Source organism: Citrus clementina, unplaced genomic scaffold (assembly GCF_000493195.1).
Source record: "Citrus clementina cultivar Clemenules unplaced genomic scaffold, Citrus_clementina_v1.0 scaffold_3, whole genome shotgun sequence".
Taxonomy (NCBI): domain Eukaryota; kingdom Viridiplantae; phylum Streptophyta; class Magnoliopsida; order Sapindales; family Rutaceae; genus Citrus; species Citrus x clementina.
The window spans coordinates 8,009,736-8,030,627 of record NW_006262339.1 but is presented as its reverse complement, the minus strand read 5'-3'; the positions used below and the strand labels follow the sequence as shown (position 1 = coordinate 8,030,627).

Here is a 20,892-nt window from a genome sequence, read left to right as displayed (position 1 = left end):
TCCTGTAACTACAATACCAGCTTGGGTTAAATGATAATTTATCATAGTGGCAGTCTAAAGGTTTCTAAAGATACCCGAGTCTTTGGGGTAAGTAGGGTTGTTGTACATGAAGCTTTTGGGAATAAGGGTTACCCACTTTTCAATGGCATTGACTTTGGAGAAGAAAGGGATTCACTGCCCTTTCCTTTATGTCCTAGATGAAGAATACCTTGAGCATCCTTCCACTCGAGGCAGTAGATTTTAGATCCCCTCAAGTGGTGTTAACTATAATGTTTATGATATGTTTGCTCTCAAGAAATCTAATATTTAAATTCTGTTCTCTTTTTCAGGGGATGAAACTGGTTGTAGTTTCAGATTGTTATCTTGGTTTTGAGCAAGAACATTCCATTGAAGCCCTTGTTGAACAATTAGTAATATAAATATGAAGATATCTTCGACCCAAACAAATCTCAGTGGGAGTATACTCGACGATTAAAGTCCTCACCAAAGCAAATATTGAAGCCGCAGTCATACTCCTCACCAAGCCCTAGTGACAAAGAAAGCTGAAAGAAATCTTATGTTAAAGATTGTTTTTCGAGGAGCCATACGAGGAACTTGCACCGGATATAGAGTAAATGTATGTAGTTGCAGTTTTAACATATTGCTCTTTCGTTAAAATTTGTAAAATCATTTTTATTTAGTTAAAACCGCAATACATCACAACTTAGGTTAAAGTCAAAGTAGCCGATGATACAGTCTCTGTCATCCAGATGAATATAAAATAATATATTTATAATGGTGCGTAGGCTGAGAAAGTGAGAAGACATGCAACAATCAAATTTCATGGTAAGCCAATGTCGTTCATTACAGTTGCATTTACAATTATAGCTAACAAAGAAAAACAAAAATTCTGTTCAATTTTATTTACAGTGTGTACAACTAAGCAACTAAGCGCCTGTGTTTCTCATTCATCAAGAAAATTTGCTATTCCCAATCAGCGTCAAAGAACCCTGCATCCTTCATCTCAGAGTAATATGCATTATCCAGAAGTGGAAGATAGAGTGAATGGTAGCAGATTACTGTCAAGTTGTATAACCTGCAAAAGGAAAGAGAGCGCTCCGTAAGTACAAGACTGGACTGCACCGCAAATCTCTTCTTTGTAAATGAAGAAAGATCTTATGGTACCAAATGCCAAAAGCAGCTCCAGTTCCAGCAAGCACACAACCGAAAAATGCAACTGCACTAACGACAAACATCACAACAACGTAGTGATAAAATGCTGGTCTAGCTGCAAATCACAAGAGATAACTGCATGTTAACTCTCAAACCTGATTTCAGTAATTATTAATCAATAAACAGAAAAAATTATGTACTCACAAGGCAATTTCTCTCTCCATTTTGAGAAATGCACAAATAAGATGAACCCATAAACTGCAGTAAGTAATAATTCGTGGATTATCCAAAAGCCCCACTTCATGCGATGTGTACTATCCACATCAATGAACAATGGAAACCCAAATCCAAAGACATAGATTACCTGATAATGAAGTATCCCAAAAAGGAAAGGATGAAATTTTTATAAGATTAATATTCAAAATGGTTAAAGTGCAGCTACAATATATGCAAGTGACTGACAATACAGTGAATAAAATTACATAACAGAGTGCAGATGTGGCAATTTGTGATACAACCCGTCAACCCAACAAACACAATATGAAGTTAGTAAGTTCAGGCATACCTAAGGTTGCATGATTAATAATCATATATGAATCAGTACAGTGACACATGTTTAATAATCATGCCGAGTCGTATCAGGTTTGGGTTTAGAATTTCACTCGCCTAATAGGTTGTCATTCAAATGCTAGTGAAAACACACCAAAAAAAATAATTATTATAAAAAAAAAAATAACAAATTTAACATAACCAGTATCAGAAAATTCAAAAACTATGGCAAATAATAAACTTATTTAAGTTGCCTACTCACTGGACATCTGCAGGTGATGTTGCAACTTGCAAGCCATGTTTGCCCTATAGGCTCAGTAGGTTAAATTTAAAGCTTCTCTATTAAAAATTAATCATATAAGTTAACAGGTCAACATTACTCAAGTAATAGGAGACCGGGATAGAAAACAATTGGCGTGTATCATTGCCAAGTTGAAAAGCATCATGGACAACAAACAACAGCAACAGAAGCTGGAGCTGGAGCTGAAAATTTAATAAGTACATAACCACATATGAGACCATATAAATATCTGCACTGATTAATCAAGCATAAGCACAAAAATGATATGATGTGCATCTAGAACAACGTACACCAAGGTCTTTGATCTCTAATGCTATCGAATTTGCATAATGCAATTAGGTGTGCTAGGTCCAAGATTTATATGCGGGAAACTGGTCACAACTCGAAAGGAGCTTTAGGAAGGAGAGAGTCACCCCATTTCTGAAGGTTAACTATGTGATCAACAAAAGTACAAATGCACAGAGGTGTACAAGTCTCATTCAGGCACATATCAATATTACCTTAAGAAGCATATCAACACCAACAATTATCCCTGAGATTATGAATGTACGTGCTAAAGTCTCCAACCCACTAGCATAACTTTCTTGGAGCAGAAAAGCCATCAAACTGATTTCTAAATACAGCACTGCAGCCACTGTAAATAATGACAGTAGGTTCCAAGCAACTTCCTTCCCAGCAGAGCACTGCCAACCCTGCTCATCATAAAGGAAATGAAAAACCAAACACAATAATCAATTAAGCACACAGCACACCTAGAAAGATCGTCGACCAAGGAAAGTTTTATCATTTAATAAATTAATCCGGTGCACTTAATTTAATTATTCATACATCCACACTATCATATCCTGGAAAATTTATCAAATATCACTTTCAAGATATTAACCTTGTCCTTCATCATGTCGCTGGATAAATTTAACCTTCAGTTGCATTATTAAGTTAACTGCAAATTGTCATTTTCTCAGCTCCCAACAGCAAATTACAAATAATATCATAATAACTAATAACATAGATTATTTTTTCAACAGAATGTAATAATAACTAGCAAGAATAAAGTTCAATATTAACCAAAAATTCCAAATATTATAAAAAAAAACTTAAATTCTTCATTTTAATTTTCTGCTCAATGGAAAAATGAAAAAACAGAAGAAAAAGATATGTTGAAGGAAGAAATAAATAAATAAAGGACCTGAAGAGAACACCAAGCGAGATTGAGAACACAAGCGAGCCAAAGAAGGGCATAATAGGAAATCATAATATACGATCTCCCGTTACACAGTTTCGTCAAATTCTTCTTCGCGTGAACCACCAGGTAAAGCACGAACAGCACTGTGGGGACCACCAACGCGGCGTCGTATAAGACCCCGTGGCATTGCCTTACGCTCTCGTTCCCGCCAATGCTTTTGACGGGAAACGGAAGTTCGGCGATTGGCGGTAAGGAGACGGAGAAGCTCTCGGACGCCGTGGTGACGTTGATCGTTGCTTCTAGATTTTTTGCCATCATCTCTTTTTATCTTGTTCTAGAAAACACTAAAATAGACGGCTGTGAATTGGTCGGCTCATGATCGCCTGATGGTGGTGGTCGTGGTGGTGATGATGATATGATTAGAGTAATTAGAGATTGTAAGTTTTGTCGCAGTGATCTTTTTAGAAATCGGGCACGGCTGCTAACTGGAATGAAATAAACGACATCGTTTCAAATTCTTCCCTTGACCACAGGACTACACAATAAATGTAATTTGCCTTTTTATTTTTAAGTCAAAGTTGAGATAAAAATATTCGTTTAGTTAAAATAATGTGCTGTAGAAAAAATATCGGGTCTCTCTCCATTTATAATTTTTTTTTTTTGAAAAAAATCTCTTTTTAACTTTAGCTAAGTTTATAGTAAAAAAAAAAAAACTTTACCTAAGTTTCAATTCCATTATGAATGCTTTAATTAATATGAAAAAGTGAGTAAATGGATAAATTATTTTTCATTGATCATACGAATGCGATTATATTGATTCTATTACATTTATAAATATATTAAGGTTGGGCAGTTGTACACTACTAAAATATTTAATAAATACTAACTGCTGTAACTTGAAAGATAAGTTGATTAATTTTATACTTAAATAATAAAAAGTCTATTATACCTTTACTAATTTTGTTAAAATTATTATTTAAAAATTATTTTTATAATCTTTTATTTTATAATTATAATTTACTTTTATTTCATAATTTTAATTTTTTTTACCATACTTATATCTTTTAAACTACAACATTGTCAAATAGTGATAAAGTCAGTATGTCTCTTAAGGCCTGTTTGGTAGCGTTTTTGGGCCAGTGTTTTCATTTTCATTTTCGGAGTACTGATATAATATGTGTTCGGCTGATTGAATCCAAAAAAAAAATTACAAAATAAGAAATCCAAATTCACTTTTTATAACTAGTAAAGTAAAAACATGTTTAACATGTTCTCTGCTTATTACAAAACCAAACTCAAAAACAAATTAAAAAATAAAAGCCAACAAAAAATCTCATTTGCGAACTCGCGGTGCTCTCTCTCCATCCTTTCTTGATCTACTCACAGTGTCCTCTCTCCCTTCTTTCCTGATCTGCTCACAACGAAGCTCTCTCTCTCTCTCTCTTTATCTTTGCCGATCTACACACAACAGCAAGCTCTCTGTCATTTTCTCTCCAGATCTGCTCTTTCTCAGTTTGCCCATCTCGGTTGCTGCACTTCATCTCTGGCGTCGTTGCCGCTTCACTTGATCGCCGTCATTGCTGCTTCATCTCCGACGCTGCTAGTGCGCCATCTCGCTGCAACCACTGTTGCTCTATCCAACTACCTTGACTACTTTTGCTCTCTCAGCTCCATCTTTGTTATGTGAGTTGCTGATATTTTTCTTTTTTAAGGCTTGCGTACAATCGAATTTGGCATTCATTGGGTTTTAATTTGCTTGGGAAAATGGTGAATGTTGAGAATCCATACTCAATAATTATTTTCTATTTTAAAAGGGATCGATTCCATTGCCATGGACACGAAGGAGAAGAAATTGAGAGTGATAGGAACTGTTGATCCTGTAAACGTTATGAGCAAATTGAGAAAATATTGACCGGCAAATATAATATTAATTGGGCCAGCAAAGCAGCCAGAGAAGCCAAAGGAGGAGCCGAAGAATGAAGAACCGAAGAAGAAAGAGGAATCTAAGAAAGAAGAGCCCAAAAAAGAACCCAAGAAAGAAGAAGAAAAGAAAGAGGAAGAGAAAAAGCAAGAAGCGGCACCGGCACCGGTACCACCATCGGATCCTATTTTAGAGCTTGTTAAAGCTTACAGAGCTTATAGTGCCAATTGCGCCCGGTACACCTTCATACTTCAAAAATTATCTCAATACCCTAAAATCTGTTTTTGCCAAAATTTTCATCGATACCCTTTAAAAACTAATAGAAAATTACTAAGCTATCATCATTTTAAAACATTTTAACTCAACGGACAACACCTCTCTCTTCTCTACTGAAGCAAACAAACACTCATCTGCTGCAATTCCCTCACCAGCATCACCTCTGCAATTCCCTTACCGGCATCACTTCTACCGAAACAAACATTCATTCTCCATACATGGTAAATCGAACTTCAACACGAGCAAACTAAACCTGAGAAGGGAAGCTGCCACAACTAAGAAAGTGAAGCATAGTTCGTCACTACATAATTGCCGGAAAGAGTTGATCATTTACTGCAAAATTGTCAGAATGTAACTAGTTGAGACAAGTAATTCCATGTAATTAGTTTTCTTGTTAATATTCAAGGGAAAAAAAAAGTTAGGGTTTTATATTGAAAAAATAGATTAATTAGTTGTGGGTCTCTCATAACATGTTCGAAAACAAATTTCTAGTCATTTTACTGCATGCAAATTGTGAAAAATTAATGGATTGTGCTTATTATAATTTTATTATGTAACACAAGATTTGGTCATGTAAGGTTATATAAGATTCAAGATTGTGTATTACAGGACCTTCATGTATTGCACGATTACACGACCTTCATGTATTGCACGATTACACGACCATCATGTATTGCACGTTTATACGACCTTCATATATTATACAATTACACGATCTTCTTGTATTACTCAATTACACAACCTTCAATTCCATATTTTGTTTCTTGTCAATAGAATCTACACATTACATTTAGTTTAATTAGGCTCACAATAAATTGGAATGGTGCATATATCTTTACCTTGTGAAATGTCATTAGTTAGAGAGATCCTTAATTTTCAATTATAAGCCATGGTAAGTCATGATATGTCTAGTTATGAGTGGAAATATTTTATCACTGCGAATGGTGTTGTTATGTGTATAACATTACATTAATTTCCTATAGTTGATTTTTTTAATTGATTTCATGGATTAATTATATGCATGCATTCCTCATGTATGCTTGGCCAGAGGAAGAAAGCACTTTGAAGATAAAAAAAAAAAAAACTTTTTAAATTGCTGTAATATGTTTAATTGTAATTTTAAAATTACACGAATTTTTCCATTAATCATTAGATTAATTTAGCTCTTTAAAGACTTAATTTGTGCTAAGAATTTATATTTGCTGCTATGCAGAAAATGTCAACGAAAATTATTAAAAAAAAGAAGTGAAATTAAATTAGAATCTAAAAAAATTCTACATCATCATTGGTTTGAATTGTAACTGGTGGCATAGGTTGAACTTCATTGTGATTTCGAATTTCGAAGTATCTATATCAATAACTTCAGCTATCTTCTCCACCAATTCGGCATATGTTGTCGATCGTGGTATCATTATCCCTTTAGCCTTGGAACCTTTGAACTTATACTCATCATTTTGCTCAATCCATTCACCATTGAAGAGAATAGGCACACGTACCAAAACTATATCTGATAATACAATAAAAACAATAATATTAAATTTCATATATAAGTAACTACAGGACCTACACGACCTACACGATTATATTATTTACACGACTTACACAACTTACACAACTATATTTCTTACATGACCTACACGACTATATTTCTTACATGACCTACACGACTATATTTCTTACATGACCTACACGACTATATTACTTACACGACCTACATGACTAACTATATGACGTACACGATATCAAAAAAATGCATGACTTGAAATATTTTCGCCATAAATAAGTTATATTGCTGAAAAAAATAATTAAACAACCTACATTGCATATATTTTTACATATAAAAAAAATGGTAAAAATAAAACATTGTAATGTGAGGAAAATTTCTAAATTTTCCTCAAAATTAAAAAATTTAAAACCCAACAACATTAACATACCTTATTGGGTTGTTTAATAAGCAATGCACCTTTAAAGAAATAGTGGGTGTTAAAGAAATGAATACATAATTGTATTTGTGTAAGAAGTTATGAGAGATTTTGAGAGATTCTAAGAGATTTTGAAAGAATCGACAGCAAAAATAGAGTTGGGTGAAAGAAATGAGAAAAGAAATATAAAGACTATTCATTGAGTGAATTTGATGTATTCATTAAGGGTATTTCCGACTTTACTCACATTTGTTAGGGTATCCATGAAAACTAAAAAGAGAGGGGGTATTTCAATAATTTTGAAACTATTAAAGGGTATTTAATTAAAAACCCCGAGCTTATAATCCTTACTTAACCACTCATTACCATGTTCAAAGCATTGAAGAGAATCCAAACACTTGTGTTATTTGTTAATTTCTCAACAGAAATTAAAGACATTTTGCTAAATTTGTGACTTGATTTGAATGTCATCAATTCTTATAGTAAGCAGGCAACATCAAGATATCAAACTTGTGAATATAAAAGGTGATGCCTCCTTTGTTTCTTTCCATGTATGAGTGAGTAATTGAACTGTAGAGAAAATAAATAAAATTTTTTGAATTTTGTTTCTGTTCATCATCAATTTTTTTCCTCTTTCTCTTTTTTTTTTGTTATTTATTTTCATTATGTACACCAAAGTCGATAAAGATTTAGCCCCGGATTAGGGTTCATTTCTAGTGCCATTTTTCTTATTTTTGCTAAGCTAAAACTGATTATAATGTGCTTAAATAATTAAGCTTAAAAAAATTTTATTCAACAAGAAAATACAAGTGATTACCAAATGTATATTCTATGTTTTTATTATTTTTAATTGCGTCTACCAAACACATATTATTGTTTTCAATTTTAAAATATAGGATATAAAAAATAACATCATACGCATATTTAAATTTGAGATACAACAACTTTTAAACACTATTTTTATTCTCAAAAAATATAAATTCAGAAACAATAACAAACGGGCCCTTAATTTCCTCAACTCTAAGCTTGATAAGCATTTGGCGACAACCGGGGCCTTGGGTGCACAACCAAGGGCGCAGCACGCTGTAAGGTCAGCCCGTAAGCCTCGTCCATGTTCAGTTTCTCCGGCTTCAGCCCACCGGGCAGCTCCCAATTAAAAGCATGGGCCAATGTTGCAGTCCCCAGTTGAACCATCCGCAGGCCCCAACTCAAGCCAGCGCAAATTCTCCTTCCGGCACCAAATGGTATTAGCTCATAATCATTTCCCTTAACATCAACGTTGTATTTTTCTCCCCCGGGTAAAAACCTTTCCGGCCGGAACTCCAGCGGGTCGGCCCATTCATTCGGATCACGTGCAATGGCCCATATGTTGACCAAGAGTGTGGAGCCCTTCGGAATATCGTATCCATTGATCTTGCAACTTTCGGAAGCTGCTCGCGGTAGCGAGAGTGGTGTTGATGGGTGGAGCCGGAAGATTTCCTTGATCACGGCTTGAAGATAAGTGAGCTGAGGTAGGTCCAATTCGGTGACCAGTCGATCTCGGCCAACAACTGAATCCAGCTCTTGTTGGACTTGGGCCCAGACTTTGGGATGCCGGATGAGCTCTGCAATGGCCCATTCTATAGTACTTGATGACGTGTCGGTGCCTGCTGTGAACATGTTCTGCGGCATGATAACACGTCATATAATTCATAAAGCTCTCACAACAAAGAAAAGAGAAATATCTGACCTAATAAACAGAGCACTTATGAAATTACCTTGTAATTAGAATAATAAATTAACAAGAAAAGAGTTCTTCTCTACTCATAGGGAGAGATTATGGTGAAATCATTATCTTTAATTAATCAATATAGGATATAAGTTGCAAAACAAAAACAGTAATTATCTAATCGACCATAATTCTCTACAAACACTATAAAGGTGGTTGGATTAATCATTTACAACAAATAATTATAATAATAGTATTCAATTAATATATTTTTGGGAAAATATCCACTGTCCACCTATTCTTTACACCTTTTTAAAAAATACACAATTCTTTCATTTTTTGGCTGGAATCCACCTAAAGTTACATTTTTTTTCACTTTTCCACTTCCGTTTGGAATCTGTTAAGAAAACTAACGGAAACTTTAAAAAATGACCATTTTACCCCTAAAACGAAAATTACAATTTCACTCTAAAAAAATGCCAAAAATAATAAGATTTAATGATGAATATCATTATTGGTACATTAATGAAGTACAAAAAAATCTTAACTACTAGAAATTATAACTCAATGAATAATAAAACTTTACTTATCTTAAATTTAATTGATGGTTTGTGAGATTGGACTATTTTTAATACTACTGTTATAATTTAACATTCTAATTACCGACATATTTTTTAAAAAAAACATGTATTTGATGGTTGTGAAATTAATTTCTTTATTGACCGATGGAAAAAATTATTAGATTTAATCTGATTATTTTTTATAATTTTTAAGGTGAAATTATAATTTTCGTTTTGGGGATAAAATGGTCATTTTTTAAAGTTTCCGTTAGTTTTCTTAACGGATTACAAACGGAAGTGGAAAAGTGAAAAAAAAATGTAACTTTAGGTGGATTCCAACCAAAAAATGAAGGAATTGTGTATTTTTGAAAAAAGTGTAAAAAACATGTGAACGGTGGATATTTTCCCTATATTTTTCATCTAAAAAATCAACTTCATGCAACTAAAAATATATCTGATACAGTCAAACGTAATGAAAGATTGTGTGTAACCACCGCCCGCCAACTATCACAAGTGATTATGTGACTTCCACGTGAATTTGACAGTCAAAAATGTTCTATTTTTTCGTCAAGCGCCGTACCCTAGCAGCTAGCACAATTTAAAGTCTAACAGTCTGATAAAGAGATATCATAGCGATGGAATATAATCCTCTTCCGATCTGTAGATATCTTTTTATTAGATTGTTAACTTTCAATTGTAATGTTACTTTTTTTTATTTATTAATTATCAATTAGTAACTAAATTATTTACTTAGTATATGATTAGAGCAAGAGAGAATCTCAATCTCATAGCAATTCACTCAATCATCAAGAGACTAGTTTTCAGATGAAATCGTAGAGGCAACCGAGAATTTAATAATTAAAAGCAGTTCAAATGTATATTCAAGTAAGTTTCAGTTTAAACAAAAAAAAAAAAAAAAAAAGAGTCTATATTCAAGTACAAGATACACTATTAATTAATTAGCTCATGCCTTCTCATTATCTAGGCAATTCCAGATTTTGACGAATGTTATAATCAATCATTAATTCTATTATATAAAATACAGTTAAATGGTTAAAAATTAACGTTAAATATAAATTAAAAAAATAATACTATAGTTATTAAATAAAAATATTCATTAATTATTTAATGTTATGTATATAATATTAATTAATTTTATTATTAATTATTAATTTATACTTTCATAACTTACTCGAGATATAGAATCATTCTATATCTCAATAAAATATTTAAAGTATGTTAATTTTAATTCAAATTAAAATTAAAAAATTTAAAAAAAACTAAAAAATCTAAGAGTAAAGAGAGAGAGAGAGAGAGAGAGAGAGAGAAGGGAGTGAGCATACCAAAAGCAAAGCTTTGATTTCCGTCTCCGTGAGCTTCTCTTCACCGTTAGCATCATCCATCAACGAAATCAAGGTACCCAGCAAGTCCGTAAGCTTATTCCCTCCGTCACGACCGTTCATCTTGCGCTCCTCCAAGATATCACTCAAAAACACATCAAATCTTTTGTGCAGCTTCTTCATTTTACGTGCCACTCCCTGTAAGTCTAGCCGCTCAAGGGCGGGGACAAAATCACCGACGTTGAACACACCCGCCAGCACCATCAGCTCCACAACCATTGATTTGAACTCGTCAGCCCTCGGGTCGCTCCCTCCGGTACCGTCGCCGAACACTCTGAAGCCTAGCATCACCCGCCCTAGGGCATTCACAACGCACAAGTTCAACCGTTGAGCTAAGTTCACCGGCTCCGTTCCTGCACTCGCCAACGCGCGCGTGAGCACCGCCATCTCTTCCTGTAACACGTTTTTAGTTTATTATTTGATTATAAGAAATTAACTAAAAATTTATGAAGAAAAGAAAGCTTCCCATCCAAAACGTGGATTGCATAGACAATGGTGCTACGACGAAATTGAAAGTGGGTGCAAAACGCCACACTAACCTGGCGAACGTGCCTGTAGTCATCCAAGGCCTTGCCGGAGAAAAGATGAACGGAGCTGATCTTCCTCAGCATCCGCCAGCGGGGGCCGTACGGCCGGAAAACGATGTCCTGATAGTTGTAAGCGATGTGCTTGGCGCCGGAGTTGGGAGGGCGGTTGGAGAAGTTGGAATCATGGATCTTCAGGAATTGGGCCGCCACGGAAGCGGAAGCGGCCACGACGACGTCAACGAAGCCTAACCGGAGGTACATGAGGGGGCCGTGGGTTCGGGCCAGACCCGCTATGGATTGGTGGGGCATAGGGCCCAAGTGAGGGAGGTTTCCGACTATTGGCCAGGGTTTCGGACCGGGAGGCAGACGGTGGGAGGAGTGTCTGCGTCTGTTCCGGAGGAGGCTAAAAAGGAAAGAAATGACAATTGCCAAAAGTGATGTGTACAGTATCAGTAGTGGTAAAGTAGACATTGCTCTTTGTTTCGTTTCCCAGAGAAAGCGTAGAAATGGTACGAGTAGTCGCACAAGGGGCTGCTTGGAGTGTCGTATATATAGAAAGGCGGTTACGTATTTACACTACCTGCATGGTTGCTACGACTAGCTCGTTCGTGGTGGTTACGCTTGCTACGAGCTCACGAGTGATTTTGAAATTGAATGTTAGGTAACGAGTGTAATGTGTAGAGAGCTATTGTTCTTTTAATTAAAATTTTCATTGATAAACAAACAAATTAAATTCTTTTGGTATAAAATCTATAAATAACTCTAAAAATTCTATTTAAGGAACTTCTATTTGAAAAGTTATTACAATAGAAAGTCATATACATAGGACAATGGTGAAGGTTCGTTTATTAGTAAAAAAACCCCCAACGAATTGCAAACGTTAGTTCTCTATTAGTTAATTGTGGGCACTTTGGTAATCTCATTTGACAAGTAAAAATTTTACACTTTTTAGTTGACATGAGTCAGTGTGTTGTCAAATTAGTTTGAAAAATTCTGTCTTAATTTATAAAGCAAAATTTACAAAACAATTCAAAATGGCATTTTCTCTCATGAAGCACGGTTAAGAGCTCTGTTTAGAAGGCTAAAAAAATTTAAGAATAAATTTATTAAATACATGAATTTAATGAATAGTTTGATGCGTTTAAATAATCATATCTTTTGTTACATAGGACAATGGTGGATTGCCGATTGAAACAGTCTAATTTTTTTAATTGTTTCTTCGTAAACCCACCTAACTACCTTGTGGATTTCACTTGGGCTTATAGTTCAGTAGTGAATCATTGTCCTTAAAGTCAAGCATGACTATGAGGGTAATGATTCGAGTCTCCACGGACTCAACCTCCCTCAATTAAATATAATTGTGTGGAAACTACTTATAACGTCTTTCTCCCTTACGAAATACGAATGCAGTAAAGATATCCCTCCTCCATGAGGGGTATTTGGTTGGACATGTACTTTATAGAATAAAAATGTAATAATGTAAGTTCCATGTATATATATCTGATTGTAAATATCAGTGCAATGACCTGTTGTCATAACAGTTATATATATTTCTGTATAATACAGTAACCTGATACTTAATTAGTTAAAAAAAAACTCCATTGTGGATTTGTGATGCTCACATCGCCAATCTTATCTTTTTTTTATTAATTTTTTTTAAATGACAGTTGAAGGGATTGACTAATATAGAGAGTAAGTGACCCAAACACTTCCTTAGGTTCAAAAAATGATTATGAAACCCTCCATTATTAATAAGAGATCATTTTATCTTCTAAAAGCTTTGAAAAAAAAATTATAATTATAAAAATACCCCTACATTTAATAAAGAAATAAATCTAAAAATTAGAATTTTTTATTTTTAATAAAAATTACTTTAATAAAAAATTATAATTATAAAAATAATTACAAAATTTTGGGATTTACTAAAAATCCCCTAAATTATTAAGATTTTGGGATTTATTTTTAATAAATAAATTCAGTTATTTTAATAAATTTTGCAAAATTGTAATTTTTTAAATAAATAAATAAATTCAGTTAATTTTTTATTAAAATTTTGCAAAATTATAAAATTTTAATAAAAATAATTATTAAAATTTTGTAAAATCTAAATTTAATAAAAATCAATTGAACACCTCTATTTTGGATTTATTTCTTTATTAAATGTAGGGGTATTTTTATAATTATATTTTTTTCATTTTCAAAGCTTTTAGAAGATAAAATAATCTCTTAGTTTATGTCGGGATAAAATTATCATTTCGTTTAAATTATTTAACGGTGTTAGTGCAAAAGTGGCTAATTGATACAAATTTTAAAAGAAAGGTGGTGCAGAGAACATGTTAGAATTTTGTGGTGGTTGGATATACATAAGGCAAAAGAAAAGCTGTGCAATGATAATTTCTCTATAAATAAATAAGTTTCAGTTATTAAATTTAAAACGATTATTAACACATTTTTTTATTAAATTATCTTTTAAGTACTTGAATTATTTACCTAATTAATGATATAATTATTTATAGAAAATGAATATTTATGTAGGGTTATATTTTTTAAAATTCTAAATACATTTTAAACTACTTTAATAGTGTACATATATCTTATTGCAGTAGACATATATATTTTAGGTGGGACTTTTTGCGCGCTAAAAGTTGTTTTGAATACTTTTAAAAATTATTTATAATGTAATTTATTATTAAAAATAAATTATTATTAATAAATATAATATAATTACTTTAAATACCAAAACACACTCATTGAAAAAAAAAATTAAAGTTATCGTTCAACAACACCAATTCTACCAAAATCACGTCTAATAGCAATCAAAATCTCCAAGATCAACAATTGAAGTTCAAAACCCTAGGTTAGCAATTTCAAACACATGCTTTATATTGTTCTTGTGTTGTGTTGTGGTTGTGTGTTGTTGTGGTGGTGGTTGTGGTGGTGGTGTTGGCGGTGTATTATCGGACTTTGTTGGCGACAATATGTTGCAATGGGTGTTGACCAATTCGTGAAAATTCAAAATTTTTGTGCGACAGGTGCCCGTTGCACCAAATTTTGTGCGACAAGCAAGCGTTGCACAAAAAATCAAATTACACAATCTGAAACTTTGTGCGACATGTTCCCGTCGCACCAAATTTTGTGCGACTGCTTATCTATCGCACAAAAAATCATATTACACAATCTGAAATTTTGTGCGACAAGTTCCCGTCGTACCAAAAAATCATATTACACAAAATTTAGGCTATTTTCTGGAGGTCATAATTTAGGCTAAATATATATATTTTTTATGTATAAGATATCGTTTCGAAACTTGCAACGAAACAAATCAAACCCATAATGTGTAACCATATTTGTTATGTTTTTTTTTTATATTTTGTAGATTTAATGGATTCAATTGTGCTTCAATTGTGTTACAACGGTTGGTGGGAGACGTTGGCGGATGGGTGTATGGAGTACGTGAATGACAATAATACAACTTTTCTAATTTAGAAAGATTGTACGTTTAATCAGTTTCTGGCAAGAGTTTATAACTATTAAAATAGAAATAGATACAACTTTAATAGTTATATTGATGGACGAGAAGAAATCATGTCGAAACGTTTTACAGACGTCAATATGGTTAGAATAGCTACACAATTCAAGATAGTTTTTATTTTTTTTAAGATCTTAAACATAATAATTAACTTGCATTAATTAATGTATGTAGGTTTTCATTCCTGTGAATCTGGGCGGCGATCATTGGATAGTAGCTCGAGTGGACCTTCGCAAGAAAAATGTGTGGATTTATGACTCGTTGGTGGCGGTTCGTGATGATAAAACGTACAAGGATAAATTCAAGCCACTTGAAGTCATATTCCCTCGATAGTTAGAAGATATCGGATTTTACAACGTCCGACATGACTTGTGGAATGTCGACCCTTGGAATGTCAAAATATGTAAGGGTGTGTCGCAATAAGAGCCTGGTAGTGGCGATTGCGGCGTTTTTATGTTGATGATCACGATGTATTTTATGTTCGGGCTCATACTCAATTTTACTAGTGGCCAATGGCAGTACTTTAGGAAGAAAATTGTTGTGGACATATTTAATGGTGATATTGGCCTTTAGGATATTGTGGTGCCGATATGTAATAATGATATTGGATTTTAGACGATTGTATTTATAATTATTATTGGTGTCTACAAAACTTTTCTTTTTTTACATATAATTGAAATAATAAATTTGCAATATAATTGAAATTAAATACGTTGTTATATATAATTGTGCAATAAGTAAAAAATATGTTCTGAAAATACATAAGAATTTAAAACGATACAATTAGCTTTGACTCGACACAATGAGATTCTTGCACCTCTTCCGGTTATAAACTCTTGGCAGAAACTCTTGCCAAAAACTGATCATAAACTCTTGCCAGAAACTGATCAAACGTACAATATTTTCGAATTAGAAAAACTGTATTATTGACATTTAAGTACTCCATACACCCATCCGCCAACGTCTCCCACCAACCGTTGTAAAACAATTGAAGCACAACTGAATCCATTAAACCTACAAAATATTTAAAAAAAACATAACAAATGTGGTTACACATTGTGGGTTTGATTTGTTTCGTTGCAAGTTTCGAAACGATTTATTATATATAAAAAATGGATATATTTAGCCTAAATTATGATCTCCAGAAAATAGCCTAAATTACATGATTTTTTGTGCGACATATAAGCTGTCGCACAAAATTTGGTGCGACAGGTTTGGTGCAACAGAAACCTGTCGCACAAAATTTTGTGTGATGGGAACATGTCGCACAAAATTTGGTGCGACGGGCACCTGTCGCACAAAAATTTTGAATTTTTACGAATTGGTCAGCACCCATTGCAACATATTGCCGCCAACACAGTCCGACAATACACCACCACCACCACCACCACCACCATCACAACAACACACAACCACAACACAACATAAGAACAATATAAAGCATGTGTTTGAAATTGCTAACCTAGGGTTTTTGAACTTCAATTGTTGATCTTGGAGATTTTGATTGCTATTAGACGTGATTTTGGTGGAATTGGTGTTGTTGAACAGGATACCGGTGAGATTTTCGCTGATGATGGTCTCTGATTTGGCTCTCTATGGTGCTTTCGTTTGGTGAGAAGTGTGGGTGAGTTACAGGTTTTGGTGAGCTTTGGGTGAGATTGACAGGGATATTGTGGTCTAAAAGTTTGTTGTTTGGCTAGTTTTGATATAAAAAAAACTTGTGTGGTTAGTTTTGTAATTTCTTAAAGTATTATGGCTAATTTGGTAAATTTCCCCCGTTAGGTTAGAAAATTCTTTTTAAATGAAATTGTGTTGGTAAAAGTATTCATCCGTAATCCATTTATCTCCTATTATTTTAAACTGTAGTCATTAGTAATACCTGCGGAAATTACTTTGAAAGAAAATCAGCGGAAATTATAATCTTACTTACTTAAAATATCTTTATTTTAAGGCTAATTCTAAGTTACATGCATGTAAGATAGGGAGATCCTTATTTTAAATGAATTATTAAAGTATAAACTAATTCACATACAATTTGTGTGCTTTATTTTATTTTATTTGTTTAAGATGAGTTGAGTATTTCTATAAGTGTGTCGAGTAAATAAAGATAATTAATTTAAGTAGTTCAATTGAGGGTTTTTGGGCATTGAAAGAGGGTACAAAATAAAATTTAATTTTTTAGATTTAATAAATGAGCGTTCAAAAATAATAGATGATTAAAAGTAATTTTTAGAGTATAATAGATTCAGTTATACATTTTAAAATATTAAAATTTAAACCCAACACAATTTATTAATTCATTTGATACTTATTTAATATAATTTATATTAAATATTTCATATTTATTTGATAAAAATTATATATTGATTAATATATTTAAATAATATATATATATATATTAGTTTTTTAGATCCGAAATCTTAAAGTGCGTGAAAAGTCTGAGAAATATTTAAAATTACAAAGTTTTAAAGGTTTAAAACTTCAAGCGCTTAAACCGCATAGTTTATATATTATTCCGTACGATCTCGTACTTTAAAATTCTGAATTTGAATATATATATATATATATCATAATGGATTAATCTAGAGGTTTTTGTTATATTATATAATCATGTAACATATATAATTATGTAGCAATTTTTAAATTCCATTCAATGGTTAAGAAAATAATATTATTTTATTATTTTAACTTTTTATAACAGTTAAATTTTCATTTAACGGTTAGTATATAACTATATATATTACGTGATTATATAACATAACAATATGCTAGATTTAATATGATGCGTAATCAATACCACAATAAACACAATTGAGTGAGTAAAGTGATTTTCACGTTTGCAATTATTTGGCGGAGATGGCTAAGGTACCAAGGGTGCATTTTGGAAAGCAATTTCTCTCTCCTGCGCGTGTGAGCGTGTACCTAACAGCGAATGTACCGTAACAAGCTCCTGGCACAAGTTGCAATCCTGAAAAAGTGGAAAGGATACGAGATCGGAAAATGGATGGCCAACACTGCACACGTACGTCCTTCGGACTTAAATCATTCAGATCTGAACTTTAAAGACATTTAGAAGACCGCAACAAATGAATGGACGAAACAAGTGTCATGCAACTTACGCTAGATTTATGTTCCTTCTCCACCACAATCTATGACCACGTGATAGATAGACAGTGTTAAAAGTTTTAAATCATGCAGATCTTCCGGATCTTTTTTTTTAATTAGAATATCTTTACTCATATTTTCAAAAGAAGATCTAACAAGACACCAACCTCCCAATCCGTGTCGTGAATCTCATTCACACAAGGCACCAACCTTGCAATCCGTGTCGTGATAATGAATCACATTCACACACGACACCAACCTCCTCCTCTGTACAAAATTTAATGATTCTTTTCCACCGCAGTCAATGACTTAGTGATCAATATTCGTAAAGATTCTCGTCCACAGATTTGAACTTTTTCTGTTTTCCAGCAAAAGAGCATGCATAGTGGCTGATTGAACTTTGGCGATGACCAAAGCACTCCTTTCACTACAATGACGAAAGTACCCCTAGGTTTATACATATGTCTGTATACTTAGGGTGTTGTTAAGTTACAATCATCCTTATGATATGTCAATGGCTCCACCACAATCTTATAATTTTTTTGCATGTTTTGCATTGGTTGTAAGTTATATTGATTATAACTTAACAAAATTTATATAATTATTCTCATATGCCAACACTCTTATAGTTTTAAATATAGACATACTATTAACCCACATGGTTTAATAATATATTTATTTTATTAAAACGTATGATTTAATAATGTGTTCGCATTAAAAAAAAAAAAAGAACGTGTACACTAAATAAGGATTATATATAATTTTCTAATTAGGAATAAGATAAAAAAAAAACCGACTCTAATGCATTGTTTTTTAATCTTTTAGTTTATATAACCTAATTCACATACAATTTGTGTGCTTTATTTTCATTGATAAACATCACAAATTAAATTCTTTTGGTAAAAAATCTATAAATAACTCTAAAAACTCTATTTAAAGAACTTCTATTTGAAAAGTTATTACAATAGAACGTCATATACAGGACTCATGGAGGAGTAAAATGAGCTCTGCCCCTAGCAATGATCACAAAGGTAAAGCATCCACGGGGAATAACGATAGATCACAAGTTATTAAAAGGACATAGGGCCATATAGGGGTGGGCATAAACCCACGACCCATGGGTTTATCCAAACTCAAATCAAATTAAATGGTTTGGGTTGGGTAAATCATGAAAATGGGTTAAATGTGGGTTTTATGAAGAAAACCATTTCATTATGGTTTGGGTATGGTTTACCCATGGGTTATGGACAAAACTCCAATACTCAAATTTTTCAAATGAAATAAATGAAAACAAAATAAATGAACACAAATAAGTGAAAGACCACCATTAAATTTTTTACGGCGTGATCAATTGTCAACAGTTAGAAAATGAAAATAACAGTAAAAATAAATTTAAATTAAATAAATATTGTTGTAAATAACATAAATTTTTTTTCTTATTTACAAAAATAATTCCTCCGACATGGAAGGATCATCATAGAAAGAACAGGAGACTCTACTAAGAAAAAATAACATAAATTTCTTCTTATTTACAAAATTTTTTTCTTATAATTATTTATTTTGTGAACATTTCTTATAATAAATATTTTAAAATTAAATGTAAAAAGTATAGGTAAAATATTTTATTATTTATCTTATAATAAATTTTTATTTGTCATTCAAGTTTTCTTATAATAATTTTTTTATCATTTGACTAATAATTTTCTTATATATTTATTATAAGAAAATTTTCACAAAATAAATAAGTATAAAAAAAATTTATTATTAATTTTTTTGTTCATATCAAAACATATATTTCTTGTTTTTAATGCTTTATTTTTTATTTAGTTTCTATTCATGTGATTTATTTAATTTAGAATAAATATAAATAAAAGAGTAGTTGAAAATAACTTATTTGACTATTATAAAAGCATAAGGGGGAAAAATAATATACGTTGATTACTGTAGGGGGAAAACTGGCAATCTCCCTAAAATTAAATATATAAGTAGACAACATAACGCAAAACTACCAAAATAATAAATAAAAATAAATATTACATAATTAAATAAATAACAAGTGGCAAAATTTATTATTAGATTGTTAATGTCATGTTTGTGAAAGTTTATTATTAAAGTGTACGTTCTTATTTATTGAGAAATAATAATTTTTGTGATTAAACTTTATTTTGATTTTCTAGTATTCTTTAATTTAAGGACTAAGTTATTGTAAAATTTATAATTTTTATCCACTATATTTTTTTATATTTTAATATCAGTTTAATATCAATTAATAATTATTATAATTTTGATATAATTAAATTTTATTAAAATAAAAATTATTTTGATAATAAAATTCAAACCGAACCCAAACCAAACCCAAATGATTTGGTTTGGTTTGGGTTAAAAATATTTGGGTTGGATCCAAATTTTTATGGTTTGGTTTGGGTTGACTTAAAATCCAACCCATGCCCACCCCTAGGGCCATACAATCCTGAAAATAATTTTTATATGATACGTGCGTGGAAGCACAATACTAATTTCTCGATGATTCATAAGCGGTTTCTTGAACTCTATGCTCAAGAGACCCACTAACATCACATTATTTAACAAAACAATTAATAAATTGTGTTTTTCGTTGAATTCTTCTTTTCAACAATGAACTTTTTATATTAAAAAAAAGACCGATTTTGGATTAAAATCCTTTTTTCCAATTTCTTTAATCTTTGAAGACGCTTTGAACAAACAGGGGGGGGGGGGGGGGATAGCCCAAAAAAAAAAAC

General features: G+C 32.2%; 3 protein-coding genes and 1 pseudogene across 5 annotated transcripts in view; 2 read left to right on the top strand and 2 right to left on the bottom strand.

Moving 5' to 3' along the window:
• LOC18049027 (DExH-box ATP-dependent RNA helicase DExH14) overlaps positions 1-954 on the top strand; it is a 41,338-nt gene extending 40,384 nt beyond the window's left edge. Inside the window, exons 49-51 of one of the 3 annotated variants that reach the window (XR_002906378.1) lie at positions 330-616; positions 786-825; positions 910-954. Coding sequence is in view for 1 of the 3 variants with exons in the window: in XM_024187986.1 (XP_024043754.1) it covers positions 330-419 (90 nt within the window). In the remaining 2 variants the exon portion in view is untranslated. Of the gene's footprint in view, positions 1-329; positions 865-909 lie in introns of those variants that run through there. The other 2 variants (XR_002906377.1, XM_024187986.1) reach the window with 2 other exon arrangements.
• Positions 796-3,707, bottom strand: LOC18050324 (transmembrane protein adipocyte-associated 1 homolog). Its single transcript, XM_006440675.2, has 5 exons — positions 3,189-3,707; positions 2,503-2,694; positions 1,357-1,516; positions 1,165-1,267; positions 796-1,075 (listed from the first exon to the last, which is right to left on the bottom strand). The coding sequence occupies exons 1-5, from the start codon at positions 3,501-3,503 to the stop codon at positions 964-966; spliced, it is 882 nt and encodes a 293-aa protein (XP_006440738.1). The 5' UTR covers positions 3,504-3,707; the 3' UTR covers positions 796-963.
• A 1,129-nt stretch (positions 3,708-4,836) lies between these two features.
• On the top strand, positions 4,837-7,761 carry LOC112100319 (annotated as a pseudogene).
• Positions 7,762-8,278: 517 nt separating this feature from the next.
• LOC18050323 (flavonoid 3'-monooxygenase) lies at positions 8,279-12,205 on the bottom strand. The gene is made up of 3 exons (XM_024189673.1): positions 11,512-12,205; positions 10,916-11,365; positions 8,279-8,966 (listed from the first exon to the last, which is right to left on the bottom strand). Exons 1-3 carry the CDS (start codon positions 11,968-11,970, stop codon positions 8,325-8,327), a joined length of 1,551 nt encoding a protein of 516 aa, XP_024045441.1. The 5' UTR covers positions 11,971-12,205; the 3' UTR covers positions 8,279-8,324.
• Positions 12,206-20,892: the final 8,687 nt, after the last annotated feature.